Source organism: Bos grunniens, chromosome 13, assembly GCF_055505025.1.
Source record: "Bos grunniens cultivar Pamir isolate PY7600 chromosome 13, Bosgru_T2T1.0, whole genome shotgun sequence".
NCBI lineage: Eukaryota > Metazoa > Chordata > Mammalia > Artiodactyla > Bovidae > Bos > Bos grunniens.
This window is the reverse complement of record NC_141177.1, coordinates 29831323-29851536: the sequence shown is the minus strand read 5'-3', so window position 1 is coordinate 29851536 and position 20214 is coordinate 29831323. Positions and strand designations below refer to the sequence as shown.

The following is a 20214-nucleotide window of genomic DNA, read 5'->3' as shown; positions in this document are numbered from 1 at the left end:
CACCTCCAGCAAGAGTGAGGAGTGTGGATGGCCTCTGGAGCAAAGCTCCGTGGGCCGGGGGTAAGCTTTGAGACCTGGGGCAGACCACCACCATTATTACCCTCTCTCACAGATGCATCTGAGCTGGCTTCCCAGGGACCTGCAATAGAAGGGCTGGGGCGTCCAGATGTTTCAGAACGGCCTGGTCGCCACTGCAGTGAACTCATGTCTCAGCCTGTACGCCCCCTGAACTGACAAGGAAACTGCCAGACAGAGGGGTTGACTTGCCCAGGGTCTGGACTGCTCTAGTGCCATAATCACGGGACATGTGGGGACCGTGAGTGGGGACGTGTCCCCGCTGCACTGAAGAATCTGGAGAGGGCCATGGACCAGGTACAGAAACCCCTGCACATGCACATGTCATTTCTCAATTTCAAGTTGTTCTGGACTCTAAAAGGCCCCAGTACTCAGCACTTCACAAAGGAAATGTGTCTGTAGGTCTAGTCATGATCCCAGACCTGAGTTTGGTGGGAATCATGCAGGACAGACCTTCTCCTCACCCCAGGGTCAGCATAGGGGATGAGGCCAGGAGCCCGCCATACCCTCCAAGAATAACGTGAATGTGGAGGGGCCTCCGGGTAGGGTACAGTGTGGAGGCAGTTCTGGAATAATCAGGAAAGTTCTGGAAAATGTGGTCCCAGGGCAAGGACCATGTCTTACTCCTCTCTGCTTATGACCAAAAATGTGTGCATTGGAGGAGACCACCTCATGGACAAGCCTGGCCACTCTGTGGGAAACCTATGGTCATTCCAGTGACAGTGAATCCTCACTCAAGAACAGAAGAGGGGCCTCTGGGCCTTCCTGTTCATGAGGCCACTCCGGCAGCAGATGTGAGCTGCCTGGTGGCCGCCACCATTCCCAGCTTACAGCGAAGGTGGACCCTCTCCAGGAGGATCCCGAGAGCAGATCAGAACATGTGGCTGGTCCGCCCTCCTCCCTTCGGAGGACATGGACTGTGTGAGCCTAGAAATAAAGCTGCAGACCCTCTATGTCCAGGCGGGGCCGCCTGAGGCTACATCACCATCTTTGTCCAAGACACAGAGGTCAGCTTCCACCTGGCTCTTCCCACACTGCCCTGGGCATCCAGGTGCCTCAGGCCACATTACAGACATGCTGATCTGTAATGAGCCTTCTCCTCATCCTGGGAAAAAAGACTCAATCTGTTATGAGCTCAAGGTGACGGGAGACAAACACTGTCTCTTTGTGGCCACTCGCTCAGTTGTGTCCGACTCTTTGCGACCCCATGGACTGTAGGCCACCAGGCTCCTCTGTCCATGGGGATTCTCCAGGCAAGAATACTGGAGTGGGTTGCCATGCCCTCCTCCAGGGGCATCTTCCCAACTCAGGGATCGAACCCAGGTTTCCCGCATTGCAGGTGGATTCTTTACTGTCTGAGCCACCAGAGAAGCCACCTTCACATTTTAAACCAATGCTATTTACAAATCAGAAGCACTGATTACTTTCCTCTCAGGCCCTCAGCATCTGGAAGGAGGGACCAGAAGGCAGGGGGCTGAGGCTGGAGTTCACCCTGGAGCCCCCTATCAGGAGGGTTAGGCTCAGGGTCTCTTGCTTGATGCTCCAAGCAGGCCTGGAGACTTCTTAAACCTGGGGCTTCTGCCAGGCGTGACTCCCACCTTTAAGCTGCCCCCAGCCAAGGTGTCCAGGGACACAGCTGGATCTTCCTAATTCATAGCTTGGGCCCTGGGCCCTCCTCCTGCCCAGTGCGGCCATCCTCCTGCCCACTCTGGCCTGACAATGGGCACCCTGATCAGCCCTCCTGCAACAGGTAGGACATTCAAGTGGAGACCCAGAAAGTGCTAGGCTGGGAAAGGCAGCCTCAGGGAACAGCGCAGGCATTCTCTGCACATGGCACACTGCTGTAGGGAGGGTGAGAAAGAGAGGGCAGAGGCCAGGGGGTGACCCAGGGCCACCTCTGCAGGGTGCAAGGGGACAGGTTGGAGGAGGGCCCAGAGACTGAGGGATGGGCAGCCATAAAAGGTGTCGGGAGGGGTGAGGCCAGACTTCGGCAGCCCACACACCCTTGACATGAGGGGACAGGGAAAGGGGCGAGGCTAGTGGGGGCAGAGGGCTGGGGGACAGAGGAGACCGCAGGGCCTCTCCCAAAGGCCAGCTGCCAGCACTCGTAGGATGCCTACAGTCACGGGTCCCCTGGCCCTCTGTGTGGTTTAACCTGACAGGCACTTGGCTGATGTGGGGACTGGAGTTCTGTCGGAGAAGTCACGTACCATTTCAAAGGAGGAGCAAAGAGAAAGGAAGTGTCTATAACACTGGCTGACCTGTATGGCAAGTTTGGACCTATATTGCCCAATGTTAGGAACCCTCCACATCCACAGCTGTAACAGCCTCTACAGAGCCATGAGCCTTAGGGGCACAATGGTGAAAGGAAGAAAGTCTCTCCTGCAATCAGGCAGCCTCCACACACAGCCAGGTGTTCTCCACCTGTGGGTCCAGGTAAGGAGGGCAGGTAGACTCACCTATCTACCTTGGCACCCTCTCAAGATCTGGCTAAACTGACAACTTTTAAGGTATAAACTGACAGGAATGGGAAGATGGAAGAGGGGACAACAATGTGATTTAGAAGCCAAAACACACAAACGTGTAGCGAATGACTTCTAGACCCAAAGGCTGGATTACAGCCAGAGTGTGGGAAGTTCAGGACTGAGGCAGTCCACTCCTCAGGAAGCCAGAACTGGCAGATTCAGGTGATGCTGGAGAAGGCAGAGGGGGCCTGTAACAAAGATGACTGGCACTGGGGAATGTTCCCCTCCCTCCAGATAAAGCCTTGAGTTGTACTCTCTGGAAAGTGTAAAAGAAGGGGCTGCAGGCTGGGAGACGAGGCCTGGCTATGGATGAGGTCCCCATACCAAAAATAAGTCCTGAGCAGCATATGCCGATGACACCAAGACCTTCCTCCAACGCTGGAGGTAGACCCTTCAAGCAAGAGGTGGAAGCAGCTTTTGGCGGGTGGACAGCTAATGTCATCATCAGACTGCAGAACTATACAACCTCCTAGCATCACGGTGATGCTGCCTGTGCTTGAGCCCCAGGGGGGCTACTGTGGTCCCTCTGCCCACAGCATCAGGCACAGACACCAGTGGGTGAAGGCAGAGCCCCATTCAAGCTCAGTCTGCTGACCCCACAGTGAACAAACCCTCCGAAGCCCAGGACATCATGGTGGATAGAAGCCTAGAGCTTCCAAAGGAAAGATACTGAGGACCCAGAACCCCGAGACCAGGCTCCCTAGTACATCCCAGAACTCTGGCAACCGAAACAGAGTTGGGAAAAGCTACAGGTCTTACAGCCCCTCTGTGCCATAGGTCTTCAATATCAGGGTTCTACGCACCAACATTCACGCTCAAGGTGCTCAGTGCTCCCTCTCCAGCAAGCCCTTCCTCCGACCCACAGGCCACATCCCACACACAGCTTCTCTGAGACGTCTTCCGGGATCCCACAGCAGGGGGTGCCACCCACGTTCCAGGGGCACACCCTTGGTGCACCCAGCCAGCCGTGGGCCGGAGCAGCCCTGAAGGGCAAAGTTGAGTCCATCCTGGCTGGAGCCCAGGCCCAGGGCCCGTCCCGGGTTGGTTTGGAACTGATCTCTCCCCGGCTGCCCTCTCACCATGGCCCACCTGTCCCCAACTACGCACAGAAGTCTTTACTGAGATGCGGCTAGTGGAGAGAGCCCTGCTCCAGCCCTGTCCCCACCCCCCACAGCCCCTTGGTCCCCCTACATATGCATACTCACCTGCTCTGGAGGCTGACCTCCGGGGCCCTCTTCCCAGTCATGCTGTCTTCCTGGGTCTTCAGACCAATCAGGCTTCGCAGAGCCCACTGGCAGAGCACCCCACGATGAAGCTGGCTGGGGGCCAGCATGGCAAGCACACCTGTGCCCGCACACTGCCGCCTCCACAGGCATCGGTGCTTCTCGGGTGCTGGAGGCCTCGGAAGCACGCGCTGAGGCCACACCCCGTGGCTCTGGGCAGAGCTTCTGGCTAAACTGGTGCAAGGTTGGGGGCAGGCAGGTGGGTCCCCTGAAGTGCAACATTTCAGAGTCAGGAGGCTAAGCAGCCCGCTAGACACTTGGCAGGGAGCAGGCGGAGCCCTGGGAGAGGGTGGGAGCAGGACGATGCAGGATGGATGTGGCCATCCGCCCGTTCCTCCACAGTCCTGGCCTCTGCTCGTCATCTGCCATCAGGCAGCCAACTTTCATGGCCCCAGAATGCTGTCACCCCAGCACCCACAGATGGGTGCTGACATGGATGGGTATGACCTGGACCACCAATCCTCCATGCCCTCCAGGAGCCCCTCCTCGAGGCTGCACAGGTTTCACACTCCCCTTCATGCTGCCACCTTCTCTGGTCTCCACAGCCAGTGCTGGAGCCCTCCAGATCCTCAACCATCCGACTTGGACAGGGCTTGGGAGTAAGGCCCAGAATTCCTAAAAGTCTCCCTTTATTCACAGGTCAGGTGGGGAGCTCCAGGTTGCCCTCAAGAGCTAGATGCCCAGGGAGGTCAAAGCATGTTGACAGTTCAGGGTGAATGTTGACTAGAAGCCCCAAACCTGAGTCTCACCTGGGAGAGCCACAGCTGACACAAAAGTGTAAAGCAGTGAGGAGCCACTGCAATCATAGCCGCCTTCACATATGGCTGAATGCAGGAGCTCTGAAAAACCACCAGAGAGGTCTCTCTGCCTCCCCCTCCCACTTCCACTTGTCTCTCCCCTCCTGTCAACTCTGCCTCCCTTTGGAATGTCCAAACGCTCCCCTGCACAGGGCTTCCTCCTGAAGCCAGGAGAGGTGGTCTGGGGCAGCCCTCATTTCACACCCCCCAGGCCAACAACGCCAGCAGGAAGACTTCTTCTGACCCTAAGAGAAAACTGTGATTCACACACGCGCGGTCTGTGACTCAGACCTCCAGGGAGGGCGGTTCCGCAAAGGAAACGTGGCTCCCGCGTGTGCATCACGGAGGACCCGCCCACCGCCCTCTCTCCAGGAAGGTGACCCCCAGAGCTCCCGGGACAGTGTCGGCGTCCCCACCACAGACACGGCTCCCACTCACAGTCAGAGTGGACTTTTATTAGGAAATCACCCTGCAAACACACTGAGAAGTGCTGTGCTGTGGGGTCAGCGTTTCCTGAGGAAGGAGGATCACAGTATCAGAGCTGTCAGAGGACAGGAGCCTAGAGCGGGAGCTGCTCAGGGCGGCCTGCAGCCAGCGCCCCTCACAGCGATAGGACTCAGCCATCAAGAACCGGCACACAGACGCAACACAAGAGACACGCCAGAGCACACAGCTGCACTACACTTAAATAAACAATAAGCACAGAATGCCATTTGCTGTCGTCCGTGCCTGAAACAAAAGGAGCCAAAGAGATGAAGAGAACCAAACAGTCTTTCTTTCCATTGGACCAAAGGGGAAATATCCCCAAATTATCAAAATTCCTCAGTTACAAAATACTTTTTAAAAACTCCATTATTAAAAGAATAAATAACAAAATATATAAAAAATAACTCAGTTGCATCAAAATCATAACTAGAGGTTACAGCAAGATTTTTTGTGGCCCTTCTCATAGTCAAATAGTTAAGTTTGCTTTGATTTCATTTACTTCCCTCTCATATGTCCTGGTGTGGGGTCTGGGTTAAATAGTATAAAATTAATAAATAAAAATGTTAAATAAATAGCCAACATTAACATAAGAGGTTGTGAATATAAATACTTACATTTTGACAAAATTAAATAATTTACAGAATAATTAAACTAACTACTTTCTCATTTCTTCCAGGAAGTGCAATTTCTCTACTTTTAAATACTAACTTGGAATCGCAGTCACAGTTGGCTTGGACTCTATTTACATGTTAGGAACATTGTGTTTTTAACACATTAAATCAAAATTTATCTTCTTTTGAATCTCAAATGGATCTAAAAAGAAGTGACACCTTGGTGGTCTCCAGTCAGGAATTTATCGCCTGACCTTGCTGTCACTTCCCCCACCTCGGTAAAGCTCAGCCATGACCCAGTGATGGGCAGTGGTGGGTCACAGGCCAGGTGGGCACACAGACAGCCAGAGGTCCTGACCTTGACCCCGACCTGGGTCTAAAAGCTGCAGCCTTGAGGGAGCCTGACCCTGAGCGCAGGGTCTGCGGGCTCCACCAGAGGTGCTTCCCTGTGGAACCAGAGCTGTCTTCAGGGGTTCCCGGGCCAGCTTCCTCCAGGCCTGTTCCTAACCTACCCTCTGGAACGCTGCTCTCTTCCACGCTTAACATAAAAGTGAATTAAAGGACAACAGGAAACACACTTGTCACAGTGGCCTCACCGCGTGGGCGCACTGGCCACTCCAGGCTGACTCGTCACACGCACCACCCGCCCGGCCAGGCTGCCCTCTCGGCCTTGACAGACAAAGGAATACTGTGGTTGCAGCTCCAAAACTTCCCTGAGAACCTTGTCCGTGAGTTTCCATTGGAGACTTCGAGCTTTCAGAAGCAAAAATAAATCACTTTGTAATACTTCACGCCCCGCACTCACATTGAGAGGTCAAGGCCTCTGGCCCGGCGCGTGAGTCACATCGAGGGAGACGAGGATTTCCAGGCACTCCTCCGGCTAAACGCTCCCACCCCCTCGCCAAGGCCACCCTGGGCTGCCAACGAGAAGTCGCTGTGAGTGGGAATCTCCACTGGGAGGGCAGGGCTAGGGAGGTAAAAGATAGAGGTGAGTCGGGGTGCCCTGGGCGCCCCGAGTCAGCATGGTGGCTCCTCACACAAGGTGGCCTAGACCTGGATGCCCCTCACGGCCTGCTTGATGCTCTCGAGGAGGTCCTTGTTCTCGGGGTTCTGGTAGCACTCCTGGTTGGAGTACATGTCGGTGAGGGTGCTGACATAGGCGTCAAAATTCTGCTCACATATCGGCTCCTGGAGAACACAACTGGTTTAGCGAGGCCCATCCATGCAGGGGACCCAGGGTTTCCAGAAGCAATGGGAGTGGATGAGGGAGCCTCAGACCCAGGAAGCCCACGCCTCCAGAGATGAGTGCACAGACCCACCACAGGCAGCACTTGGGCTGAGACTACCATGGCGCAGGCTACCCAGGATGCGACAGCCGCCACAAACAGCAATCTGCCTGGTGTGGGGCCCTTCCAGAAGCAGAGGGGTGCCTGCCCTCCCCGAAGCCCCAGGATATGGGTGCCAACTCAGCTGGGGAGGCCACAGGGCTGCTAACTGCTTACCATGTGCGGAAGGCGGATGTTGGCAAGACTTTGGATGAGGGCCTGGCTCAAGCCCGACAGCTCCAGAAACAGGGCTTCGTTCTGCTCCTCGATGAGTTTGTTCTCCTCCTCGATGTTCTTCAGGCTTTTCTCCATGGACGAGATCTGCCAGACAGAGACGGGAGCTGCCGCCTGGAGTGTCCTCCGGGGAGCAGGCCGGGCATGCCCGCTGGGCCGTCTCATGTCCCTCCAGGAGAGGGCAAAGAGGCAGGAGCCCTGCCACAGTGAGGGTTGGCAGTGCCCTGGTCCCTGGGTGGAGGGGGGGACACGATGACCTGAGCTAGGGGCTGGGGGCCATGGCTTTCTGAGCCCAGCTGTCCTGTGGGGTAGAGAGGAGCACAGAAGGAGACACTGGGTTCATGTCCCAGCCCACCACTGGCTTCCTGCTCTTCCTCTGTGGCGGAAACACTGTTCCCACCTGGTGGAACATCCCCACCAGAAAGACCAACCAAGTGCCTCATCAAAACTATGAAGGCAGCAGAGCAGACCACTGCCACTCTCAGCTGAGTGGACCAGCACATCAACGACCATCCTGGGGTTTCCAGCACAAACATGTCTTCTCTGGACCCAACAGGGCACCAGGAGGGAGTCCGAAAGTTCTCCAGGGGCTCCAAGGCTTCCACATGCAACAGCAGAGGACAGAGGACAACTCCACTGGGCTGTCTCACCTGCTCTGGGTGCTGCAGGCACCACATGAGTCTCAGAGTGTCAGAGCCCTGTGGGCAGGGTGGGCAAGAAGCTCACCCCGGGGCCTGGCCTGGAGCAGACATGCTTGGGAGGGCAGCCCCCAGCCTCACTCAGGGCAGAGGCAAGCTCATCAATGTGGATGGCGCCTCAGGCCATCCCTGGGGTGCAGGAGCCCTTTTAGGAGGGGCTGGGGAGGAGCATCACATTCTCCTTACCCAGTGACAAGCCTTTGGCTTTAAAAGGTTTGAGTAGAGGTCCTGAGCCTACCTTCCCCTGCCCGAGCTCTCCAGCAGGGCACATAATGCAAAACTCCCTGGAGGGGAAAGGGGACTCTGAGTCCTTCCAAAAGGACTCAGTGAATAATCTCTCTATAAGTAGGTGGGTGCTGGCCAATAAAGAGAAACCAGAGGTGCTTTCCAAGGGTGCTGATACTGGGAGATGCCTTGGACTTTGAGAAGGAAAACAGCAGGGAAGAATGTGGGGAAAGCCACCCAGAAGGGCGTCTCGGTGCCCAGAGACAGCCCCTGTACCCCCTCGCCACTTCCACTGCCTCTGAACTGGGGGGACGCTGCACGGCAGGACAGAAATCCCTGCTGATCCTCATCAGCTGGTGCTATTTTTACACTGGCTTCTGGGTAAGAGGAGGTCGGCATAAAAGCCTGTCTGCCAGAGAAAGGGGGGCCACAGAAGACACAAGGACTCCAGCATCTCACACTTTCCCAGTCCCCTCTGCCCTCCAACCCCATAGGGCCAGGTCACCTCCTTGTCCTTGGGGACATGGCCATGCATGGCTGCTCCTCTGTGCCCCTATCTCCGCTCCAGCCCCAACTCAGCAGCCAAGGAAGGGCATGTTCTTTTCAAAATAAGAATTTCACTGTTTTTTGGTTTGGTTTTTTTTTGAGTGTTCATTTTGGGGAACTCAGGGATAGGACACAGACTCAAGGCAATCTGTAACCCTGTCCCTCAGCACAGCAGTTCTTCTGGGTCAGACCCTGTGCGAATTGCTTTCCTTGAAATGCATTCTTCTCATGACAACCGAATAGGGCAGATTCTCCTATTATCCTCATCTGCCTGGGAGGACGTCAAGGCACACTCGGAATAAGAGGTCCACCAGGTCACTTAGCTGGTGTATGGCCCTGCTGGGCTGGAACCCAGCTCCAGTCAGGTTCTGATGACCCACGCTGCGGTTCTGCTCCTACTAACCAACAGGATGGTGGCTATCAGCACCTCAGGACTCCTGATGGGCGGAGCACGTGCTGAGCAAAAGCTTGATGAGGGGCTAGGCCCCCACCTACCCCCACCCCCACCCAGAAGAGAAGGGGCTGGACGGGAAGGACATCCTGGGTTTCAGGGCAGGTGGGGGCAGGGCAGGGCAGCACCACCCACCTGGGACTGCAGCTGCAGCATGGCAGCCTCCATCTCAGAGTTGGACTCGTTTAGGTCTCGAATCTCCTGGTTCAGCTGCTTGATCTCCTCGTCGTTGTCCAGCACTATCCCAGAGAGAAACCTCAGTTGTGGCTCTCACAAGGCGGGGAGGGGGTCAGTCAAGGCCTGCTTTCTAGATGGGCCTGGGGAGCCCTTTCGGAGTAGAAGCCCCAGTGACTCGTGGCCCACATCTCAGACTGGGAAAGTGGCTGCGTGTCAGCTGTGTGCCTCCAGGCCCTGGTCTTGGTGGGAAAACAGATACCTTCTGGGCAAGCGTTAATTGCTAAGTTAAAAATGGAAGCTTTTCCAGATGGTGCTGGTTTCCTCTGCTTCCCTCTCATGAAGCCTGAGAACACAGGTCCACACACCCCGAGAACACGGCTTCTGGTGCTGCCAATAGGGCTCACCAAGCCCCAGGCTAGAGCTATGATGGCCGTGCTGGGCACAGGGCAGCCAGAGGTTCTGAGCCGAGGTGAGGGGCCCTGGAAGCTCAGCTCAAGAGTTCTGTCTCCACCACGACTCACTCCAGGAGGGGCTTTGCCTCCCGACCCATCTCTTGCCTAAACCACCCGCCCACTTAGGTCCCAAGACCACATGCAGGGGTTGCAGGGGGCAGCCTCACCATCACTCGTCTTGAATTTCGTGCCAAGAACCTCATCCCCTGAGAGCTTTCCCTTCTTTCCTGCAAAGGTTGCTCTGGGACAGCCAGACAAGCTGGAAGCAAAGGTCATGCATGAAGACCAATCCAAGGTCATGCCTCACAAGCTAGTCTAAGGTCACAGGTCCCAGTGGGAGCTGGGCTGTTGGAGGACTATCCTGTCTGGAGCGTTGCCACTCATCTCTGGTGTCCGGGTCCCGGCTCCCGGCCACCCACTTCCTCACTCCTCCAACAGCGCAGGCCATTCCCAGCTCAGGCCCCTGCTCTGAAGGTTTGTCCCCAGAGGCTCAGGGCAAGCACCACCTCTCAGAAAAGACCTCCTCACCCCTGTCTGCTCTATCTTCCCCACAGCGTCCTTCACCAAACTAATAACATATTTGTTGGTATGCAGTCTGTCTCTGCACCTGCCCTGACCACTCAGCTCCAGGAGAGCTGGTTGTCATCTTGTTCTCCAGAGACTGATATTTGATGTGCTTTTAGCAACCGCTTGTGGAATGAATGAGTTAATTAATCTTAAAGGTGGAGAGATGAGGACAAAAAAATAACATAGAAAAAAGGTTTCTGACAGGACCAAGCAGTGACTCGTGTGGCTTCCCAGCACAGAGAGGGAAAGGGCTGGTGGGGCAAGACCCTCAGCACCAGGGGCAGTATCAGGGCAGGGCAGAGCTGGCCAGTGCTGCCCGGGCCCACTGCCCAGGCATGGAGGGGTCCCTTGTAGAGCAAGGAAAGGCCTGGGCCCCAAGTTCAAAGACAAAACCCCAGTAGGAGGGACAGGGCGTGAGCAGTGATGCTTTTCAGGAAAAGCCTCAGCCTGCTTTAAGAAAGTGTGTCCCAGACACAGGGGGGCTCCACTCTCTCTTGTCAGAAGGACTCCATGGGATGTATAAAGGGGTCTTAGGACAGTAGACACCTGGGTGACAGGTCATACAGGCCGTCACGTGGTCCCAGCAGGTTTCCATGGCTTCCCCAGGTGGCTATCAATTTGGGTCTTTTTCCTCAAGAAACTACTGTTCTCACCTGCGCCCTGGTCTGGCACATCCCTGGGAGCCTGGCCACAGTCCCACAGCTGGGGTCTCTCCTGGGTGACAGAAGGGTGGGGGTGGGGACAATCACCTGCGGTGGGTGAGGAAGCTCCCATTGGCGTGACCAGAGCCGTCGCAGCCCGGGGTGGGGCAGGCAGGCCCCTCATTCTTCAGGGACTTCCAGGAGAAAGACGAGCCATTGAGGGAACCCTCTTTCTGCCTCCGAGCTGCCAGTGGGCAGCCCGACGCGCTTCTGTGAGAGGCGTACTTGCCACTGATGTGACCAAGCCCCACACAGCCTGGAACCGGGCACCTAGGCACAGAGAGGTCAGAGGTGAACACTGGGTACTGGAGCTGGAAGAGGAGCCCAGAGACCCCGCCAAGCCAGACCCTGAGACGTGCTGGGGTCCCCTGGACAAACTAGCAGAGGGCTCGCACTCCTTCTTCAGCCTCAGCCTCACATCCCCTGTGTGGCCTGGGGGCCAGCAGCCACCTTCTCTCCCTGTCCCTCAGCAGCAGTGACCCCTGGGGGCCTGGAGCTGACTTTTGGTGGCCTCCTGGTCCACACCTAGACCTTGCTGCCAGCATCACTCTGTAGCACTCCAGAGACCACTTGCTGGGAGCTTGCTCTGAGCACCAGCCTTTGTCAACGCTTTCTACAGCCGCAGACCCGAAAGTCACAGAGGACCCAGTTCACAGAGAGGTCCCTGGGATACAGACAAGTCATAGGCAGGAAGCCCCCAGAGGTGGCAAGGCAGGGGGTGGTGCGCTGCCTGGTGACCCCCACACTCTGCCCTCATCTTGAGAGGGTTAACAGCCTGGGTAGGAAGGCTAGAGGTCCCCAAGCAGCAGGAGGAAATAAACTTCAAGTGGCGATGTTTTTTTTCTCTTTTCTGTTCTAATCCTGTGTTGTCGTGGCAACACCTGGTTCCACCTGAACTGAACTTTATCTCAAACCTTGAGCTCACCAATGTGTTTTTCTTATGGAAATGTTTTCTTAAGCTACGTTAATGAAATTATGTATTTGCTTGGAAATCTGCCTTTCGTCAAGATTCACGTCAATTGTTTTATGGCCAGAGATGACTCCCCTTGTGCCATTCTATCTCAAAATGCATGTTGTGGGAGAGGCCCTGGTGCAACTCTCAGTCTTGAGGCATTTCTTTTATCTGATTAGCAGCTTGCCAACAGGTATACAATGCCTTGCTAAAAACTAGCAAGGGGGCACTCTTTCTGTCCCCTTTGATGTCTGTGTCAGCCACTTTCTCTATCCATTTTATACTTTAATAAAACTCTGCTACACAAAAGCTCCAAGTGATCAAGCCTCGTCTCTGGCCATTGATCGAATTCCTCTCCTCTGGAAGCCACGAATCCCAGCGTCATTCATGGCTTGCAGCAGCAACCTTTCAGTCTCAGAAGTGGCCTCCTCGGCTGGGACCATCCTCACCTGTCCCCTCTCTTGGCTCTTCTTTCTTATCTAGCCCAGCCACGTGGGCCCAGACATGAGGGCTGTCCAATGAGCTGGCCCAAGACCACTGGAGCCCCAGTCCAGAACAGAGTCACTACCAGGGGCCCCTGCAGGGGGCTTGGGGAGGTTCCATTCTGTGTCCACCCCCCACACTTGGACACCTCCCAACTGTGTGGTCCCAGAGGACTCCTGGGCTGGGCCCCTCTGAGGCACCTGTGAGGCTGACATCACAGGATCAAAAAGCCAAGTGAGAGGCGCCTCTTCAAGTCACTACACAGATGAACCCAGGCTCTGCTTTCCCACTCTCTTTGCAGAACCCTAGATTTTATCTCAGGAAGGGCCACAGGCGCCCCCAGGAAGTGCACTCATGACATGGCTGCAGTAACACTGCTGGTCTCTCCCTCCACACCCTGGGTCCAAATCTTCAGTGTCAGGTGACCTCTCGTTAAGTCGTGTAGCCCACCCAGGGGACCCCTGGTCAGAGGCACAGCTCTTTGGTCAAGTGCCAGTGCAGCTGGGGCCAGTGGGGCCTCTCCAAGGTAATGGACATGCAGCTCCCAACCTCCACATCGCAACCTCCATAGACTTTAATGGTCAGTTATCTACTTGTGGCCAAAGGGATTTACCACAAAGCGCTGACCCAACTTAATCTCAAAAGCTGCAGACACAAGATGTCATAAAAGGGACCCTGCCTCCACCAGCCCCTACACATCACAGCCAGTGCCTGCCAGCCACGTCACTTCAAGCAGTAGGAACTGGAGCACTGATTAAAGTTTCTGCTGCCATCTGCACTTGTGTAAAGACGCTCATCAATTATAAATATGGGTAAAGTTTATGGCTAGGGAGGAGGTCCTATAAAACAGAGGCGCTACATGGGTGGCCTCTTCACCTTGCCATGGAGCCATTAGAAACTTCATCCATCCTATAAATGCTGAACTATTTCTAGAAGTCACATTCTCCACTTGGCTGCAAATCCTTGAGTTTTTTTTTAAAAAGGAAAGTTGACAGCACATCAGGAAGAGGAAAATCACTTTTGCCAGTTAATGTGAAAAATGCTGATCTTGATTTTAATCCTTTGCAAATGCAGCACAATTCACTTATCACACCAGCAGGATCCCTGCTAAATCCATAACAGCAATGCATTTATATGATCACAGGAAAATTCCTAGATTCTAGGAAGAAAAAAATATTCTTTATCCACCCTCTCATTTGGTAGGCAGCATTCACAATACCAACAACCAGCATTTTGCATTTTTGATTTAGTATTCATTACAGTTTTACTGTATAAATTAAATAAACAAGTCTGCCTTATTACAGCAAACAGCTGGTGGGGCTGTCCTCTTTGAAGGGCATAACACTGGTCAATTTGGCCCCTTCTCTGTGGCCAAGCAGATGTTTGGGCCACAGCTGGGCTGATCTCTCTGGAAAAGCAAGCACAACTCCACCCAGGTCGAGCCCCTCTGCAGAGGTGAGAGCCAGCTGTCATGGCAGACCCGCTTCCCGTGGACCTGCCCAGCCAAGCTACTCGAGTCCCTGGGCCACCAGGCACCAGAGTCATTCTCTTCCAGTCCTCACCTGCCTGCTCTACCCAATGTCAGCTCTGAAAGTCCTGGGAAAATTGGGTGGTGGGTCACCCTGCTTGCACCTGTGGCACCTGCACGTGGGGAGCTTGAGGGGCAGGGTCCCTTCTGGAAGGACAAGTTTGCCGTGATACCAGCCCCACCAGGTAAGTCCGGGTCAGGGTTCATGACAGGGCAGCAACCCCCAGGGAGAAGGTCAGTAGAGGTCAGGGACACTGTTCACTTAAGGCCCAGGGTGTCTCTCTCCTCCCAAGAGGACTGTCGACTCCCAGTTCAGAGTGATCCTCCCAGGCCCCCTCACTGCACATCAGCTCCCAGCAGAGGCGTGGGGACACAAAGATGCACACAATTCAAAGGCTCCCTGTCTTTCTAACCACCCTCTCCTCCTTGACTCCTACACTGACCCCTCCCACCAGACCAGAAGCCATGCAGGCTCTAGTGCCCGTGAGTGCCCGGGGTGGCCCACGCCCTGAGGCCCAGGCCCAGATGCCCTGGGTGTACGGGCAGCAGGGCACTCTGCCTCTCTCATCCCATCAAACACCGCAGACCTGAGAAGTCCAGACAGGAGCCCACACACGCAAGTGTCCTCCACATAACGCACACGGCTCCCACCTGCAAGGGTGTCCCTGTGTATGGCCTGAGCACATCCGTAAAAATGGGCATTGTCACAGCTGTATTAAAGCAAATAGAGTCTAGAAGGAGATTTTAAAATTATAAAATACAGGGAAATCCCAAGTCTGCACAGCAGCCAGATGGCCAGTAGGACCCCCACTCACTTCATCAGCTCAGGGTCTTCCTTGTCGTCCTTCGCAGGTGTGGCCTTGGCTCCACTTTTCTTGGCACGAGGGCAGCCTGACAAGCTGGTTTTACAAGAGGAAAAAATGTCCCAGTGGTTTAAGGACAGCAGCTTCTCAACCCACCTGCCTCCCTCCACCCCTCAGGTTCTGTGGGCAGCAAGGCCATGTCCAGGAAGCGGCCCCCAGCTCTGGCCAGAGGGTATCCCGATCAGCTCTGAGAACATCGACAATTCAGACTCGAGGGAAGAAACAGGCTGGGGTGCAGTGGCACTAATGTGTCACTTGGAGCCTGGAACCTCATCAGCCTGAGGAGACCCCCACTCTGCTGGCCCGGCGCCCAGGGCACTGGGGCAGGCTCACCTCCGGTGCGACGCGTAGTTCCCCGTTATGTGGCCTGAGCCATCGCAGCCGGGCGTGGGGCACCTGTGGAGGACAGCGTAGCTGAGACCAGGGCTGCAGAACTCACTCGGCCGCAGACCATACTTGGCCCTCGACAGCCCCACCACTGAGGTCTCACATAGTCATGACCTCCAGACCTCAGAACTTGGCACCCAGTCTCTCTAGGGGGACCAGGAGGGCCAGGGGAGAGAGCACATTCCTCTGCAGGATGGTGGGCTCCCAACTTGGCCTCCTGCAAAGGACCAGGCTGGATAAGAAGGCTCCAGAACACCTGTGAGCCTTTAAGTGTGCTCTCGGGATGCAAACCTAGCACCAAGGACCGGCTCATCCTGCTTGAGGTTGCTGGAGAAGGACTGCCTGTGCTCACAGACAGCTGTACCGAGCATGAGACGCACCACCCCCAGCCCTAGCAACGTTGGGACATCACCCCCGCTTGGCAAGTGCCCAAGGTTTTCGAGAGGTGGCTGGCACCAGTGGAAGGGAGCTGGGGAGGCACAGAATGCAAAAGTCCAAAATGTTTGGTGAATATACCATGTCGAAGGTAGAAATCCCCTTTAATACACCAGCTTGAGCTATTTTTCCGAGTGTCCAGTGACAAAACATGGATCAGTTTCTGCTGGCATCAGAGCACTGGTTCCCAGCCCTGCAGGCGGTCCTCAGGATGCCTCCTCCAGGATGGGCCTGCCGCTCACGCCTTGTCCCTTGTGAGGGCCCAGTTCCATCCTGTGTGACCCAGCAGGACCCTGGTGCTTATCTGCCATTTCTGGCTTCATCCTCACAGAGAGAGAGAGCTGTGGAGCCAAGGCCATTCCTCAGCACAGAACTGACCCCAGAGGGTGGCAGGGCAGAGTGCCAGCTGGGGCAGGATAGGGACACTCAAGTTGGCCTGTCAATCAGTGGAGGCTGCCTTGCGCCCAGGCTCTGGCATGTCCAAGGCCCCTCCTCTCCATCCTCCTCCCAGATGTCCACGGGCCGACACTGCCACCCCATTAGGTTGGCACGATAACATGGAGGGGCTAGATGCCCGGGAACCTCCTTCCTAGCCCCTCAGACCTTCTTGAGGTACCCTCTTCGTCCCTGCCCCAAGGGCCACCCATTGAGGCTTCCCTGGCCTGGCAGTTGGCAGGAGGCTCAATCTCCCTCCTGTCGGGCTTTGGGGTGACTTAGACCCCAGTGAGATTATGATGCCCCCCACCTCAGTCATGTGTGGTCACATTTCAACCCACATCTGGGGCAAGGAGCCTTCTGTGTTTTAATGGAAATCACCCACCACCTCCATCCAGGTAAGCATCACCCGTTCAAATGAACCCCAGCTGTTGGGACCGCCTGCTCTGACATTCTGCGTCTCCATGTGGCCTAAGGTCCTCAGGCTCCAGCTGCTCAAGAAGGTCCTCTGGACTACACTGTGAGGACCAGGGAGTCCTTTGCACGGCCCTCTGCACTGAGGCCCAGGCCCTGTGACACCCTCTGCTAGGACAGTGTTTCTCCCTGCTCCTTCTCAGCTGCAGAACACAGGGCTCAGCGCTGTAGGCAGTGGCCAGGGTGGTGGGTTCAGAGCAGCCCCCAGCCTCTGTGGCTGTGAGCAAGACGCTTGTCTGTGAGTGACACCCTTGCAAGGTGCAGCTTCTGGCAGTGCCTGGGAGGGGGTCTTGGTCAGGGGAGAGACTTGGTGAGAACACACACATGGGGGCACTCCCATTCCAGAACGGCAGGATCCCCCCCACCTTCCTTGCCAGCCTGATGTCATGGCTTTTCCCTAAGAGTTGTGTCCAAGCGAAGATGATGTCATGTGGCTGGAGAAGCAAGTGTCTGCACCGGCCACTGGCAGCGCCGGCCACCATCTCTTCTGAGCGCATTGTCTGGGCCAGAGGATGAAGCTAGGCAGCATGGCTCACACCAGACCTCACCCTGCCTCTATCCATGTCCCGTGGCTGGGGCAGGGGCTATCCCCCAACCTGTGCAGAGCTCCCCCATCACAGTCCAGCAGGGTGTGTGGCTGTGCTCATAAGCCCCACACAGGGAGTAGCCCATGTGGCCCGAGGCACCCAAGTCCCCAGATCCTGACCACATGGGACACTTGGAAGGGAAGAATAAATGCCCTTGGAATGTGATCAAAACACAGAAAACACTTAGTCTGCGACTGTCGCTGCACTCAAGTGTTGGTGGGGACCACCAAAGAAGACTCATTTGCGAGGCGTGGCACGGGTGCCTTTGCCCCTCTGCGGATGGGTTACCTTCACCCGACACTGCCACAAAGCTGATCAAGGTGCCAGACGCCCACTGCGCAGGGGAAGGAGAGAAGGACACGGGGGAGCCAGGCCACATCCACGCTGTGGCCTGAAGCAGGTGAGGAGTAGCCTCCACAGGAAGACCTTTCAGAGGGAGTCGGGAGTGATTTTTTTCATACAAGGAACACTTTCTGTCACCAACTTCCAAACAAGTTTGGGTTACAGTTCTTCCCAGGCTCTCCATCTCAGAAGGGCGCTGACCCTCCCTGTTGGCCACGTTTCTGGACCCAGACCAAGGGCCAAGTCCATGCATCACTTCCAGGAACCCTGACCAACTGCTCTGCAGGTAAAGGGCTACTGAGGGCATGCGGTCACTTCTAGAATTCCACCACCCTCAAACTGGAAAACCACAGAAACTGATCAGTTAGAAAAGTAAGTTGAATTGGAAAAGAAAAGGAGAAAGGATAGTGAGAAAGAAGAGAGGAAGGAAAGAGGGAAGAGGTGGGTGGGGAAGAGCATTCCAAGCCCACAGGCCTGAGGGTCTCATTGCATTTCTGGAGTTGGACACTTGGGGTCAGTGAGTGCATGTGTGAACCTGCCTCAGAACATGCTAGTGTCAAAGCTGATAAACTCCTGGAAACATGCTTCTGGTCATGAACTCTGCCCAGCCTCACCTGTGGCACTGGAAGACCGCACTGGTAAAACAGGTAACAATACGCTTCTCCTGGCTTCTAGGACCAGACAGGCTCCCCAGAGCCACAGAAGTGAGGTTGGCAGGACCTGCTGCTCAGACAGACCTGGAGCTTCCTGCCCGTTTTAAGTCAGTGCAGGTCCGTGGAAGCTTCCGGCAGCCATCGCTCCTCATCTTAAAGGCACCAGAGCCCCAGATCAGGCTGAGCCGGTGAAACCTGGCCTGGATGCAAGGCCCCCAACACAGAGGCCCAGAGTGGGAGAAATCCCCTGGAGAGGGAGTGACCTGAGGGGCCAAGAGGGGGCCCTCCTTCCACAACCTCGGTTCAGCCTAGGAGCACAGGGTCAGCATTATGTGGTTCAGGGCCACACTAGCCACGATGTCACAGCTCAACTAAAGGCATGAAATCAAAGGCCATCACAATCCCCAACTCCAGCCGCAGAAGGACACTGAGAGCCAGGAAACCTCTGGGTGTGTGCTCCTCGCTTGAACAAGGCTGTCAGTCAGAGTGGCTGGTGCCACTGGGATGCCCTGCCCGGGTGTCAGGGACAGGAGGAGCAGAAGCAGAGAGCAGGCACGGCAAAAAGGAGGGGCGAGCATAGAGGTGAGGCGTGGGCGGGGGTGGGCACCAGGGGCCAAGACAGAAGCAGCTGGAAGGGGTGAAGGAGGAGGGACAAGCACAGAGTTTCTCGGCCATCACCAGCATCCAGTCCGCTTAGCAAGAGCTACACAGCCTGCAGCCCTCTGAGCCACAACGAGACTTACAAGCCATGGCCAGTCTGGGACTTCTCCCAGATCTCCACAGCAGGGTAAAGCAGGCCCAGACGGCAGCCCATCAGGGGTCCTCAGGAGAGTGAGAGAATGAGCCGGGCCACCAGGAGCCAGAGGCAGGTCCTACGTCCTTTTGGCCCTCCCGACCCTCAGCCCTCAGAAAGGCTGGCAGGGCCGAGGGGAGCACAGGACCCCGTAGCAGCCCTGGGCCTGAGGGGACAGGCAGACAGCAGTGCTCAGAGCAGAGAGAGACAGGCAGAGTGGCGAGAATCCCAGCCAAGCAGAATCAGCCCGTCCATGGCCCTGCCTCTCTGCCCCATGGCCCTGCGCCTCTGGCTAGGGCCGGCCTGGTGCCAGAGCCCTCGAGAAGGCTTATTTGGGCTGGAGCCTCATGAAAGGAGTGAGCAGAGCAAGGAAGCCACCCCAGAGATGGGAGGCCAGGAGGGCAGACATACTTGAGGTCAGCAGAATGGGCAGCCATGAGGTTTCTGAGGCTCTTGTCAGCAAGAGGGCAACCAGAGAGGCTGAAAGAGAAGAGATGGGATATTGGGATGAGCCAAAGAGGGGGAGCAGAGCAGCAGAGGGAGAAGACCCACCACACAGCACCCAGGCCAGGCGGACCCAAGCGGGGGACGAACCTGCGGTGGGAGGCATAGTTCCCAGTGATGTGGCCACTGCCGTCACAGCCAGGGGTGGGGCAGCTGGACAAAAGAAACAGAGCGTCAGATCAGAGAGCAAGGCACCCTGCCAGACCCGCCCCCCGGGGCTGAGTCCACTCAGGGAGGGCGGCGGCACCTGCTCCCTGCCCGTCTCGGAGCAGACCCTTCGCCTCTGCCTCTCTGACTGCAAGTTTCTCCCGTAGCACTCAGCTCAAGAAGGAAAAGGGACCCAAAGTAAAGCTCAACTTAAAGTCGAGATGCTCTGAAGCCCTCACACTGTGCATGCACACGTGTCCACGCTTGTGGACAGGGGGTGGGGGGTGCCTTCCTGATGTGGCGGGGCCTTCCCCGAGGACAAGGCCCCAGCCAGAGCCAGCTACAGGGCAGGAGGAAGCTGGCAGGGTTGGGGGCACGAAGAGGAATCCCAGGGACAAACTCTGAGCAGAGGTGAGGGCTGGATCACCTGCAGGGCAGGTGTCAGGCTTCTCACTGTCCCCTAGGGGAGGTGGTGTTA

The 20214-nt window shown here is 56.0% G+C and overlaps 2 protein-coding genes across 7 annotated transcripts in view; both read right to left on the bottom strand.

Moving 5' to 3' along the window:
- PCMTD2 (protein-L-isoaspartate (D-aspartate) O-methyltransferase domain containing 2) overlaps positions 1–4970 on the bottom strand; it is a 31434-nt gene extending 26464 nt beyond the window's left edge. The window contains exon 1 of the mRNA XM_086333052.1: positions 3806–4970. Within this exon, the coding sequence (XP_086189178.1) occupies positions 3806–4105 (300 nt within the window). The 5' untranslated portion in view covers positions 4106–4970. The remainder of the gene's footprint in view (positions 1–3805) is intronic.
- A 144-nt stretch (positions 4971–5114) lies between these two features.
- Positions 5115–20214, bottom strand: part of MYT1 (myelin transcription factor 1) — a 61266-nt gene continuing 46166 nt past the window's right edge. For 3 of the 6 annotated variants that reach the window (XM_086333047.1, XM_086333049.1, XM_086333048.1), the window contains exons 15-23: positions 19680–19742; positions 19497–19565; positions 15313–15375; positions 14932–15015; positions 11202–11423; positions 10053–10144; positions 9392–9495; positions 7280–7423; positions 5115–6965 (exon numbers count right to left, since the gene is read on the bottom strand). In XM_086333047.1, coding sequence (XP_086189173.1) covers positions 6825–6965; positions 7280–7423; positions 9392–9495; positions 10053–10144; positions 11202–11423; positions 14932–15015; positions 15313–15375; positions 19497–19565; positions 19680–19742 — 982 coding nt within the window. In that variant the 3' untranslated portion in view covers positions 5115–6824. Of the gene's footprint in view, positions 6966–7279; positions 7424–9391; positions 9496–10052; positions 10145–11201; positions 11424–14931; positions 15016–15312; positions 15376–19496; positions 19566–19679; positions 19743–20214 lie in introns of those variants that run through there. The other 3 variants (XM_086333050.1, XR_015139300.1, XR_015139301.1) reach the window with 3 other exon arrangements.